We start from the raw sequence: 13,153 nt of genomic DNA on the forward strand, positions 1-13,153 counted from the left end.
TGCCGTTCACCTGTGTGGTGGGCCTGGTGGCCTTCTGCCTCTGATAAAAGTTTGAATGGATTAATAAGGAGTGAAGGATGGAGGAGGAGAGTATTTGTTTCATTAAATCACTTAACAAAAATCTGAAAAGCCAACAGGGATAAATCCCAATGATGAAGCACAACCATCAAGCACCACCATTTATGCAATTTTGCCCCATCTCAAACCATGGTAGGGGATTTGATCACCACTCTCTCACATCACCATTTGGTATAAGTATTGGCGCATGTCACGGTAAGCCTAGCCCAATGCAAGTCATCTACTCAGTCGTATTAACTCAAATCCAGAATACGTCCATTCCTCGCCCCCGGCGATCATTTCTGGTATCCTTCACACTGAATTCTATTGTAAACATGTTTAAAATTTATTAATATTATTTTATATAAATATTTGTTTTTGTTTTTTATCCATGGTTTTATTTAGTCCTACATCGAGTTGAGAGGATCTGATTATATGGTTTCTATATAGTAAGGGCTCACGTATTGTTAATTTGGGGAACCGAGCTTGAATCATGTTGTGACTCTACTATGATTATATAGATGTATATAAATATTATTAAATCTATATGACTTGGGACTTGGGTCGTGGGCTTTGATTTGAAAGACCCATTTTGTCATGGGCCCTATTCTAGAGAGTCCACTGCTAGGTGAATACGTGGCACTCTCCTGCAGGGAGGTCAGCTGAATAGGTACTTTCCTAAATGGAGTTGAACTGAAAGGTACCCTCACAAAGAGAAGTGTTCATTCTGAACGACGAATTTCCTCATCCTCTTTCTTTCTCTCTCTCCCTGTTGTTCTGTCAAGCAGTGAACATTATCTGATACACCTTAAGTAACATTTCTAGGGTGCAACCTTAAAGGTTTAGTTGACTGATCTTGGGGTGAAGACACTGTAGAACCCGTATTGCACAAATAGGGGTGTCTAAATACCTTAAAGAAAGTACCTTTGGTATGTTTAAGCTCACAAGAAAATTTGTAAGATCAAGTGTATGTGCAAATTCCTCAACAACGTTTCAATACTTTCTCATTCGGTTTCCTTTAGTTTTTCTGTTCTGCCTACTTCCAATCAATTATGGTTTTCAGTTCTATTTCTCCATTGAATGCTCAAAGCCTCAAACCCTAGCTCCTGTAAGCACCAATAGCCATGGAAGCCTTAATAAAATTTGTTTGAGGAAAGTGAAGTGAGGTTTAAAAAAACTGAATAATAAATTTATTAATAAAGTCAGGATTACAGCAGAAATGACAGAATAATGGGATCTTAATACAGATGAGATCTTGGAAGAATGATGGAAACAAACAAAAAACAAAAAAAGGAAAGAAAAAGAAAGAGGCTACTGATCGAAAGAAAATGCCATTTTGGAGTTTTATCAACAATTTACTTGTGTGGGGGGATTCGGTATTTTCTAAATCTCTATGTAAGGAATTACAAAAGAAATTTTTTCAACAAATGTGTGAATTAGGAAGGATTGGTTGGCGAAATATGAATGGGAGACTGAATCTTGATATACCTCAGAACAATACATTTTTGTTACCGCGAGATATATTGGCAGTTGCGGATCATTTGATCGAAATGAAATTTAGAATGGGTATACTTGATGATATGAATCACTTGAAAAATAAACGTATTCGTTCTGTAGCGGATCTCTTACAAGATCAATTAAGATTGGCTCTGGTTCGTTTAGAAAATACAGTTCTAGGGGTGATCAGTGGTTACAGTTTTCTCTCCTCACTCAGCTCCCCTTTCTTTCATCTTCTCCATCTTTTGACTTGAACAGCTGCGGCATCCAACAATAGTCAAGATAAATCCATTTGATTTTGGATTCTCCTTTTCCTCTTCCTCTTCAACTCCGTTCATTTTAGACAAACAATATTGGACTTGTTCTTCAAAATCAACGAGTTTGCAGCTCAAGTGTCTCAGATGCAGAGGGAAGAAGAAAAAATAAGCCAATGCAGGGTTGGTTCAGTGACAAAGACCTATACTTCTCGGTAGAGAGGTCTTGGGTTCGACCTTTGCGGACGGCATGGCATTTCTAGTATTAAAAAAGCAAAAAAAAAAAAACACAAAGTTGAATGAACAGAGGAAAAGAAGGTAGAGGAGCAGGAGGATGAAGAAGATCATTCTTTTTAGGCTTTAGAATTCCCAAGTTAGAGTTCATCTCTTGATCACAGGGAATCTTTTTTTGGAAGCCTGGCCCCGGTGTGGCTGTTGAGTGAACATGGGGTTTTGTTTGTAAATTTGAAAATAATTAAATAACATTTTGTAAAATATATATTTCTATATAAACAATGGGCAAAATGGTCATTTGAATTTCAAAATTAATAGAAAAATAACTACGAATAACTTGTAATTTCTTAAGTTAACTTGTGTGAGAAACATGTAATATTGGCGACATAGGCTGAAAAAAACACTCTTTCATTTTTTTCATTTTCCCTCTTCTTGAGGTACGATGTCTGATCTCTTAACATCACGTCTGATTCCTTAACATCAGATCCAAAGATTGAGATCCACTTATAAGTAACATAAATTTTTTTTAATTTAATCACAATTTTTTTATGCAGACTTACAAATAAACATCAACCATTTGATATGACAATATGATACATATTACACATTCACAAAGAAATTGATGGTCCATTTCTGACAAAGAAATTGACTAAATAAATTTCCCTTAATCCCCCTCCCAAAAAAAAAAGAGATATTTTCTACAGTTAGATTCGAAAAAAGATTGACTCAATGAGATATTTAAATAAAATTACTCAAATGGATTGTATTTTTGAAAAAATTACCAAATGTCATATTTTGTGATAATTTTTTCCTCCTAAACCAATATTTTAGTATGAACTATCCAAATTACCCTCAAATCAATCATTGTAAACTATGAAACGGGAGAATGAGTAAACTGATATTGAATAAATATATACTATAATAACAACATGAATTCTATAAAAACTTTCCACCAAGACCAAAAAACCCAAGATAGGATTAAAAAAAAAATGATAATGTTACATTTCCTCTTTCTTTAAATATCATTTCCCATTTGAAAGAGTGGAGCCAAGATTGAACAATATATATTTGACAACACATCACATGTGCACATGCTTGCTAGTATATATATATATAGTAGTTCTAATGCTATGGATGACTCTAGTGGTTGGTTCCGAGTTGAAATATAGCCTCTCAAGGAAATAGTTCAACTCTCTCTCATGGCATAATTAAAATATAAAATAAATAAATGTCATTATGTAGTTGTGGGATGCATAAGTTATCCCGAATGAACCTTAGGACCAAAAAAAGAAACAGGTTAATGTCTTGCATTTGTAATGCCCCGCCGCCCTAGACATTGAAGTCTGGATCCTTTACTTCAGGGTAGAGGATTTAGGCTTTCATCACACTCCTCTACCCCACTTCTAAACCCTGGTATAAGTGTTCATTTATAAAGACGTAGTGAAAAGGTGTGAGGAAAGGTGTGAGGGTTGCACAACCCTCTATCCTAATTACCCAATTTTGTAGTCATGGAAACAAGCACAACGAGGTACCTTATTGGCAGGCAAACCCCTAAGATATGATTTCTCATTACTATTGAGGGAAAAATATCCAAAAAGAGCTTTATTGCTTTTATATAAACACACAAAAGATCACGAATCTACCTGTTTACCAAACTGAATGTCGGCCCATGACAACCACTTGCTTAACTACAGGCCCATAATAGTAAAGGCCCACCGTGCGATTGTAACCACCGCCTTCACGTCGACCTCGATATCCGCCGCCGCCGCCGCCGCCGCCGCCACTATAATCGACGCCACCATAACAATCGCCGCCACCGCTATTATCGCCGCTACCATAGCCGCTACCATAACCGCTACCATAACCGCCACCGTATCCGCCGCCGCCACTGCGGTAGCCGCCGCCGCCACCCCTGCTCCGAGCCTGATTGACGGTAATATTACGACCATCGAGTGTTTGGCCGTTCATCCCTTCGATGGCATCCCACATCGACTGCTCATCACGGAAAGTAACAAATCCAAAACCTCTAGATATCCCAGTCTCACGATCGCTGATGATCTGAAACAACCAAATACAATATCAGAAAATAGATCTAGTAAGCTGAATTGCGAATGCAGTAACAATATATGATCTAATCTCAAATCGATCGATCCAAGTCTCCTCAAAAGACGAAGAAAAAACAACATACCGTTTCCGGTTATCAATTAGATAACAAAGAACACAGGTAGTACAGAAAACAGATCAACAAAGCCATCCAATATCAGAGAACAGAATACAGATAAGTAAAGCCGAATCGATCCGTTCTGATCCGATCCGATCTACACAGGACCTTTGATTCAGTAATATCGCCGAACTGACTGAAAGCCCTCTCCAAGGTTTGATCATCGGTCGCCCATGCGAGACCGCCAACGAAGCATCGATACTCAATATCTGCAGAAGCCATCGCTGAAGAAAACGAAGATCCACAAACAAGAAAAGCAAAGAGCCAAAAAACCGAAACAAATCGAAAGAAGAAGAAGAGAGGAGGATCAAAATCCTCCAAAGGCAGAAGTCTCTAGGATTCCCAAAACGCTAATTTATAGTGTAAGTCCCTCGAATGGATGGGAGAGATAACGTCATAATGACCCCATTTTCATTTCTCTGCAACCAAACATGGGATGTGTTTGGGTTGTCCCCGTTACCAAACGTCCTCCCTGGGGTTGATTTTTGTTAACCATGGTTTCTGTCTTACCTTCCCTTCCATGTGAAGGTTTCTGACCACATAAATCAGTGGGCTCATGAATAAATTTTTAATTTTTTTTTTATTTTTCTTAAAAAAGTGTTTTCACCGTAAGTCTCACTGTTTTGTATAAAAACCCACAAACGTTGGAGAGCTGATCCAGAGTCCCATTCCATTACGTTTCCTTCTGGTGGAGACCACATCCTCCGAAGGCACGAGTCTCTAGGGCTCCCAAAACGCTAATTTATAGTGCGAGTCCCTCGAATGGATTGGAGAGATAACGTCATAATGACACCATTTGGGTAGATATTTTTCTGCTTTGCTATTTTCAGTTCCTCGCAACCAAACACGGGATGTGTTTGATGTGTTTGGGTTGTCCCCGTAACCTAACGTCCTCCCTGGGGTTGATTTTTGTTTACCATAGTTTCTGTCTTCCTTTCGATTACGTTTCCTTCTGATGGGGACCACACTAGTCAAGTATTTGGATAAACGGAACTACAGAGTCATGGTTTGCCGTTTCTACTCTTCAGGTCTCCAAAATATCTGAGCTGCGAAGTTACTCTTCTGTCCCTACTTTTTTGCAAAATTACCTGCAATATCGATTTTTTTTTTTTTTTTTTCCTTCCCTTTTCTTTTACTTCTTGGGATAGAGAGACCATAGTTTATTTATGGGTTAGAGATTGGGCAGTTCTACCGAAAAAGAAAATAAGATAATTAGGCTCCTGGTCGTTGTCCATATCAAATTGATGTTGTATTCTACCAAAAATAAATTATAATTTGGAGAATTATTATTTTTTTTTTTTGGTATGAATTTGGTGAAGATGTTAGATGTGGTTCTGTTGATTACATCCATCTTCTGGTATTTAATCAAAATTACTAATAAATTGATCTAGGAATTGAAAAATAGGAAAATTTTAATAAATGGGATTTTATAGTTATATTCACATAAAATTTGTTTCAAATAGATGAAGTCATGAAAATTTACTAGATATTTTTTAAGTCTAATTTTTCTTTTTCTTTTGTTTTGATCCAAATATTTGTTTACATATTCTAAAATTATAAGAATAACTTTCATTCTACTCCAGATTAATTGACTTTGCTTGCTTCAACAATTTAGAGGGTTCAAACTTCTACACTATAACTTACGATCAAAGGTCGATTCAAACAGGGTGGAACTAGGAGTGTCAACGGTTCAGGTTGGGCCGGCTTCGAGCCGGGCTTAACGATTTCGGGCTGAAAAACACTCAGCTCAAACACAGTCCAATTAAGAAAATAATGGTTTTGGGCCGGTGCGGTTTGGGTTCAGGCTAACTAACGGTTAAGAATTGGATTTACTAACGGTTTGGATTCAGGTTTACTAGCGGTATTTTTTTTTTTTTTTTTGGGTAACCCTAGCGGTATGTTTTAAGTACCTTATTGATGTGTGGAACTTATCAATAGCATATGGATACATATAAGCATTAAGTTCTCTCCAAGTCTCTTGTATTGGGTGTTCAAAAAAAAAATTACAAATAAGTAAAAATTATAGAACTAATATATAAAAGAAAGTTAGCATCTGGATGAATTTTAATGAGTTGTCTTTGCTTATTCTCTTCCCCCTTTTTGACACTTGTAAAAATGGATCAAGATAAAACATTAAGGGCCTGTCTGGTTACATGAATCCAGAGATTTCAAATCTCTGGATTCACAAATGATAGATTTATACCTGTTTGGTTGTGTGGATTCTTGGATTCATGAAATCTAGAGATTTATATTTTTATACTAAAAACGTGAATTTGTAGATTTATGGGAATGAGGTGAAATCAGAGATTTCAACTCTACTATTAAAACATTAAATATTTGAACCATGACTCCATAAAATGTTTTTTATGATGAATTTATATATTTCATTCCAAAGATTCACGCTAACCAAGCAGTTAATTTTATGAACCATGACTCCACAAATTTGAAATATATAAATTTGAAGTCTCTAGATTTTTGAAATCTCCCGACTAAAGTAACCAAACAGGCCCTAAATGATTTTCAAAACAATTAACGAAAACAAATGGATATTTGGGGGTTTTTCCTATCTTTTATATTTAAATATGGAATAGTAAATTCTTCTGTGATTGGTGTCAGTTTAATTTATTTTATTTACTTATAACAGGCTGGTTCGAGTTTGGGCTAGTTTCGGGCCAAACGGTTCGAACTAACGGGCCACACACCGCGCTGGCCTAGCCCAGCCCGAACCAGTGCGGGCTAAGGTTGCTCAGCCCAAATACAGCACATTAAGATTCGGTTCTGGCCGATTCAGCTATAAGGGGACAATTCAGTCTAGTTTTAACAATTTGGGTTAGGTTTTGACACCCTTATGTGGTACCATGATTGAACATTGAGAGCCGAATAATGAGTTAGGATCACCTCTCCATCAGACAAGCACTAATGTATTTTCACCACGCATATTGTGTTAGCCTATGCTGGACACACTGTAGGTCTCACCTCTGAATGTTTGTATCATATTATAACGTGGGCCCACATTAAAAAATTAGGTAAATTAAAAAGAGGACTAAAATATAAATAACATAATTATAAGTAGATTATAAAAAAGTTAAAAAAAAAACTAATGAAGATGGACTACTTAAAATTGATACAGCCAAATTAAATAGTAAATAAATGGAAATCTAATGGAAATGGAAGCTTCTTAAAATCAAGGGTAATTTTCATCTGGACCCCCTGAGGTTTGGTCTATGTCATTTTTAGTCCAAAAAAATTAAGACTTTGCATCTACCTCCCCTGTACTATGAAAAAAGTCAATTTAAGGACAAAATATCACTTTTATGACAAATTTGCCCTTTATTTTTTTTAATTTGAATTTTTACATAATTTAAAAATTTGAGGATTCAGATCGAAGAATAATTTAAAAACTTGAGGATCCAGATCGAAGAAATTCCTTTTTTTTTAAATTTCTTCAATAGTAATCGTGATTCAGGATTCAAACGCATTTTCAGTGGAAATTCCAAGCTTCAAATGCATCTTCTTGTATGGACCTGAAAAAACAGCATATTCCCCATTTGAGTTCTAACTGAGCAAATCTGGAAGCAAACTAATTAGAAAAAGGAAAGAGAAACCAAAAAGAACTTCCTATTTCTTACCGTTTGAAGATTTTCTAACGCTCTTTTGTTATCAATGGACAATTATTTGAGCAGGTTAATGGCTTCTGGGATTTACATGTTGTATTGGCTAATACTTTTTCGCCATCGATGGAGAGGAAGAGAATCAGAGATGTAGAATAAGGGGAAACCATGAATTTTTCTAACCATTCACGATTGCAAACGTCGGCCTCTACACAGAGGGAAAGATCGCCAGCTACACAGAAGGAAATATCAAGAATTTTTAGGGTTTATAATTTGTGTATTTTCCCTTGCAAACGTCGGCCGCTACACAGAGGGAAAGATCAAGATTTTTTAGGGAAAGATCATGAATTTTTAGGGTTTAGCCGCTACACAGAGGGAAAGATCAAGATTTTTTAGGGAAAGATCAAGATTTTTTAGGGTTTACAATTTGTGTACCTTCCCTTGCAAACGTCGGCCTCTACACTGAGGGAAAGATCAAGATTTTTTAGGGTTTACAGTGTGTACTTTCCCCCGTAATAACATTAGCGATGGTAGAACCAGAAAAAAAGAAGAAAATAAACAGGGAGATTATGTATGTAAAAAATTTTAATTAAAAAAAAGGCAAATTGGTCATAAAATGATAATCAGTCCTTAAATTGACTTTTTCTATAGTACAGGGGAGGCAGATGCAAAGTCTCAGTTATTTTGGACTAAAAATAACATAGAGCAAACCTCAGGGGGTCCAGATGAAAATTACCCTAAAATCAATAACATCGAATTGGAAGGTGAAAAACAAAAGTTAAAAGGAAACAACAAATTAAAAAGTAAATAAAAAAATAAGGAGCTAGCTAATTAGGATTAATTTTTTCCTAATTACTAAGGTAATAATGTAGTTTAGTATAAAGTATAAATAAATAGAATAAAACCTTAAGGTTATTTTGAGATTTTTAAATAAATAAAAATTGCCACATCATCACTTAACTACCGGAGTTTAACATTAGGGGGCAACAGTAATTACGGATGAAGTTTAGGGTTAGATTAGTAATTCCAAAAAGTATAGGGGATAAAGTATTAATTAAACTATAGTACCGGGACAACAAGTAATTATTCCTTATATTTACTTTTCAATTTGGTATTATTTTTTTTTTGTTTTTGTTATCCACTTTCCAATTGAATGTTATCAATTTTAAGTTCTTATCTCTATTAGGTTTTCATTTATTTACTATTTAATAATTTAAATTATCAATTTTAGGATTCTTTTTCTTAACAAAAAAAAAAGGGTAATTTTCATCTGGACCCTTTGAGGTTTGGTCTATGTCATTTTTAGTCCAAAAAAACTGAGACTTTGCATCTGCCTCCCCTGTACTATAGAAAAAGTCAATTTAAGGACAAATTATCACTTGTGTGACGAATTTGCCATTTTTTTAATTTAAAATTTTTTATTTTTACATTTTAAGAGGTTAAAGTTTATTTATTTACAAAATCGGACCCTCCTTCATTACCCGATTCCCAAATCCCTGGTTTTACCAATTCTAAATTTAATTCTAAATTTCCAACTAGGGTTCGCATCCCTTGAAAGACCTCTTCCAGCTTCTGGTTCACAACCATATCTTTGAGTTCTTCATCTTGGAGAAAGTCAGTATCTGTTGAAGAGGAACCACCACAATCAAATTTCATCTCTTTTACATCTTCAATTAAAGATCTTGAACTGGGATTTGAATTAAAATCGAAGTTTTCATCTTCTTTGCCAGAATCTATCCATTCTTCTTGATGGACAACACGAGATACGAAGTTTTCAACGATTCCGGGATTACCATAATCAAAGACAATGGCGTCGTCGTAAGCAAGCGAGACAATCTCTAGTTTAAAGGTCCGAATGGAAGATGGAGGGATTTCTAACATGCTCACCTGAATGGAAGATGGAGGAATTTCTAACTCCGTGAGCATGGTATGGATTTGGGGCTCGTTGGTTTCAAGGTTAAGCAGGCAAGAGATGTTGATGTTGAAGTGTTTTCCTAGCAACCGAATAGTTCAGAAATAATAGTTGAAAATCCCTCACCATTCGGGTTTGCTTGTAAAACAATTGGCGTTGAACAGAAAAATGAAAGGTTGCTTCGGTTTAAAGGATGCACGCCATGATGAAAGAGAGACGCTTGTCATTTCTTATGCAAGGAGATACTGGCTTTTTTCAAGATGAAGAACTCAAAGAACCAGAAGCTAGAAGAGGTCTTTCAAGGGATGGGAACCCTAGTTGGAGATTACGTTTCACCCATTAATTTTCATTTTCTAATCTTCAACTAGGGTTTGGAAAATAAAGATTTAGAAATAATAGAACCAGGGATTTGGGAACCGGGTAATGAAGGAGGGTCTGATTTTGTAAATTAATAAACTTTAACCCCTTAAAATGTAAAAATAAAAAATTTAAATAAAAAAAAGAATAAGGGCAAATTTGTCATAGAAGTGATAATTTGGCCTTAATTTGACTTTTTCTGTAGTACAGGGGAGGTAGATGCAAAGTTTCAGTTTTTTTTGGACTAAAAATGACATAGACCAAACCTCAGGGGACGCAAATGAAAATTACCTCAAAAAAAATGAGGTAATCTATTTTTTAATTCAAAAGGATAGAATACAAGCACAATAATGGTATTTTGCTCCCTTTCTTTTCTAACCCAGTTGCCAAAGAGATCCAAAGCATTGTTTTCAAATTAGCCCCAAAATCTTGTGATATCTTCAACATTGCAAAAACCATTGACTCAACTACTCTATTGTGTGTAAGGGTATTTATAAATTATTGAGCATTGTAAGTGTGGGGATCGTTTGCAACGGAATGTTATATTTTAGGACGTTGAATAGTTGCACTGAGGCAATGAATTGGACGCAATGCTCTTTGCAATAACCTAGGGGCTAAACTAGACAAAATCAACAACCTCAGTAATCCAAGAAATTCGGTGCGACCAAGATGACGCCTTAGCATGTTCATCCAAACCTCATGAAACAGCATGGCCTATGCTGCTGATACTAACTCTTATTATTACCAAAAAAAAAAAAAAAAAAAAAAAATACTAACTCTTATTAACATTTTAACAAACGCTCGCAGAGCGTCTTTTTGTAATTTTAAATCCACAACAGTTCTAATAACTTTGATGTTTTAGCTTGTAATGTTGTAACAAATACTTGTAGCAGTAGTACTAGGTAGCTCCCAAAGCTACAACTAGAAATAGCAACGATAGTGTAATGTCTATATAATAGGCACTACGTCTATATATATATATATATAGTGTGGTTTGTTACAACATCGTGGTTTGTTTTGGATTTGAGTTTTTTCTTCTTCTTGTTTTTTTTTCCCCCACTTTTTGGTGCAATCTTGAGCTCTGTTATGGACATCCATGGCAGATGATTTTCCCACTCTCTCTAAGTTGTTGTCTTCACATTCCTCTGTTCCGTTAACACTCTAGATTGTTCATCATTTTCTTTTGAGTTTTTTACATGAGCCCCCACCATTTTTATGAGAAACAAACCGCACCTCCTCTAGAATAAAAACCTTGCAAATACATTCTCCACAGCAAGTGGAGATGGAAGCGATATATGACATCATTCAAGTGGCATCAGCAATAGGGATCACGAAAATTAAGCTCTTTTCTGATTGTATAGCCGTGGTCTCTAGTCTACATGATCAGTCTAGTGCTTAAGGTTGGTAATGTCTCAACTTACTTCAGCTTATTAAGACCTCTTTGTTGAGGTTTGACAACTATGTTGTCTTATATATTTCTAGAACAGAGAATACTGCAGCGGATTTATTGGCTAGGGGAGCCCGTTGTTTAGGCATGTCTAAAGTTTGGTGGATGCAACCACCTAGAGGTCTTGATCCTTTGTGCTGTGTTCCTGCTGAGAGAATTTCCCCAGACTTGTTTCTTTGAATGCATTTTCCGTGTTTAGCAAAAAAAAATAAAAAATTCTCCACCATTAACTCCGTTACTTAAGACTGTTAAATAATCTTAATATGACCATATTACCCTCAAATATGGTAATGTTTGAACCTCATTTTCAAAAGCTTTTTACACGAGCCCCCTCCATTTTCATGGGAAACAAGGCGCACCCCCTCTAAAATAAAATAAAAACCTTGCAAATACCCCCTATACCGTTAATTCTATTACTTAGGATTGTTAAATAATTTTAATATGACCATATTACCTTCAATATGGTAACGTTTGAACTTCTTATTTTCAAAGTCATACCACCTCACTCATCACAATTACTCACGATGCCTCGTAATCTATCATCACTACTACCAATCAACGCCCACGATTACCACTAGAGGAACATTTGAGGAGAAGCAGTGCGTACCTCATATTGAGGAGAAGAAACGTTGTAGGAGAAGAAGAAAAAAAATGCAAGTGAGGTACGCACTGCTTCTCGTCAAATGTTCTTCTGGTGGAGGGGGTATTTGTAAGGGTTTTTTTTTATTTTTTATTTTATAGGGAGTCACCTTGTTTCCCATGAAAATGGAGGGGACTCATGTAAAAAACTCTTGAAAATAAAAAATTCAAACGTTACCATATTTGAGGGTAATATGGTCATATTAAAATTAGTTAACAGTCTTAAGTAACGAGGTTAATGGTGGAGGGGGTATTTGCAAGGTTTTGATTTTAGAAGAGGTGCGGTTTGTTTCCCATGAAAATTGAGGGGGCTCATGTAAATTTTTTTTTTCTTTTTCTTTTCTTTTCTTTTCTCTTTTTTTTTTTTTTTTTTTTTTTTTTTTTTTTCGATCGAGTTATCTTTTACCGATTACTTGAGTGTAGTGTTTCAATATTTCTCCCCTTGCTGCGCACCTGTGTGGTGGCCTTCTTCCTCTTTTAAAAATTTGGATGGATTAATAAGGAGTGAAGGATGGAGGAGGAGAGTATTTGTTTCACTAAATCTCACTCAACAAAAATCTGAAAAGCCAAGAGGGATAAATCCCAGTGACGAAGCACAACCATCAAGCATTACCATTTATGCAATTTTGCTCGTTCTCATTTAGTTTCCTTAGTTTTTTCGCTCTGCCTACTTTCAGTCATATATGGTTTTCAGTTCTATTTCTCCATTGAATGCTCAAAGCCTTCAATCCTATCTCTTTTGTAAGAGTTCAATTCTCTCTCGTGGCATATTTAAAATATATATTAAAATAAATGTCATTATTTAATTGTGGGATGCATAAGCTGTCCCGAATGAACCTTAGAACAAAAAAGAATCAGATTAATGTCTTGCATTTTGTAATGACCCGCCCTATACATTGAAGTAACAAGATCTTTACGCACTAG

General features: G+C 35.6%; 1 protein-coding gene across 1 annotated transcript; it reads right to left on the reverse strand.

The window, feature by feature from the left end:
- Positions 1-1,850: 1,850 nt before the first annotated feature.
- Positions 1,851-4,703, reverse strand: LOC149017724 (glycine-rich RNA-binding protein-like). Its single transcript, XM_089152043.1, has 2 exons — positions 4,372-4,703; positions 1,851-4,100 (listed from the first exon to the last, which is right to left on the reverse strand). The coding sequence occupies exons 1-2, from the start codon at positions 4,483-4,485 to the stop codon at positions 3,690-3,692; spliced, it is 525 nt and encodes a 174-aa protein (XP_089008169.1). The 5' UTR covers positions 4,486-4,703; the 3' UTR covers positions 1,851-3,689.
- Positions 4,704-13,153: the final 8,450 nt, after the last annotated feature.

The sequence above is a fragment of the Hakea prostrata genome, chromosome 4 (assembly GCF_041222555.1).
Source record: "Hakea prostrata isolate BN-2017 chromosome 4, UWA_Hpros_2, whole genome shotgun sequence".
In the NCBI taxonomy this organism is placed as follows: domain Eukaryota; kingdom Viridiplantae; phylum Streptophyta; class Magnoliopsida; order Proteales; family Proteaceae; genus Hakea; species Hakea prostrata.

Coding starts and splice junctions, on each gene's coding strand:
- LOC149017724 (XM_089152043.1), bottom strand. CDS start 4,485: ATGGCTTCTGCAGATATTGAGTATCGATGCTTCGTTGGCGGTCTCGCA. Junction 4,101..4,371: donor GCGATATTACTGAATCAAAG/GTCCTGTGTAGA, acceptor TGGTTGTTTCAG/ATCATCAGCGATCGTGAGAC.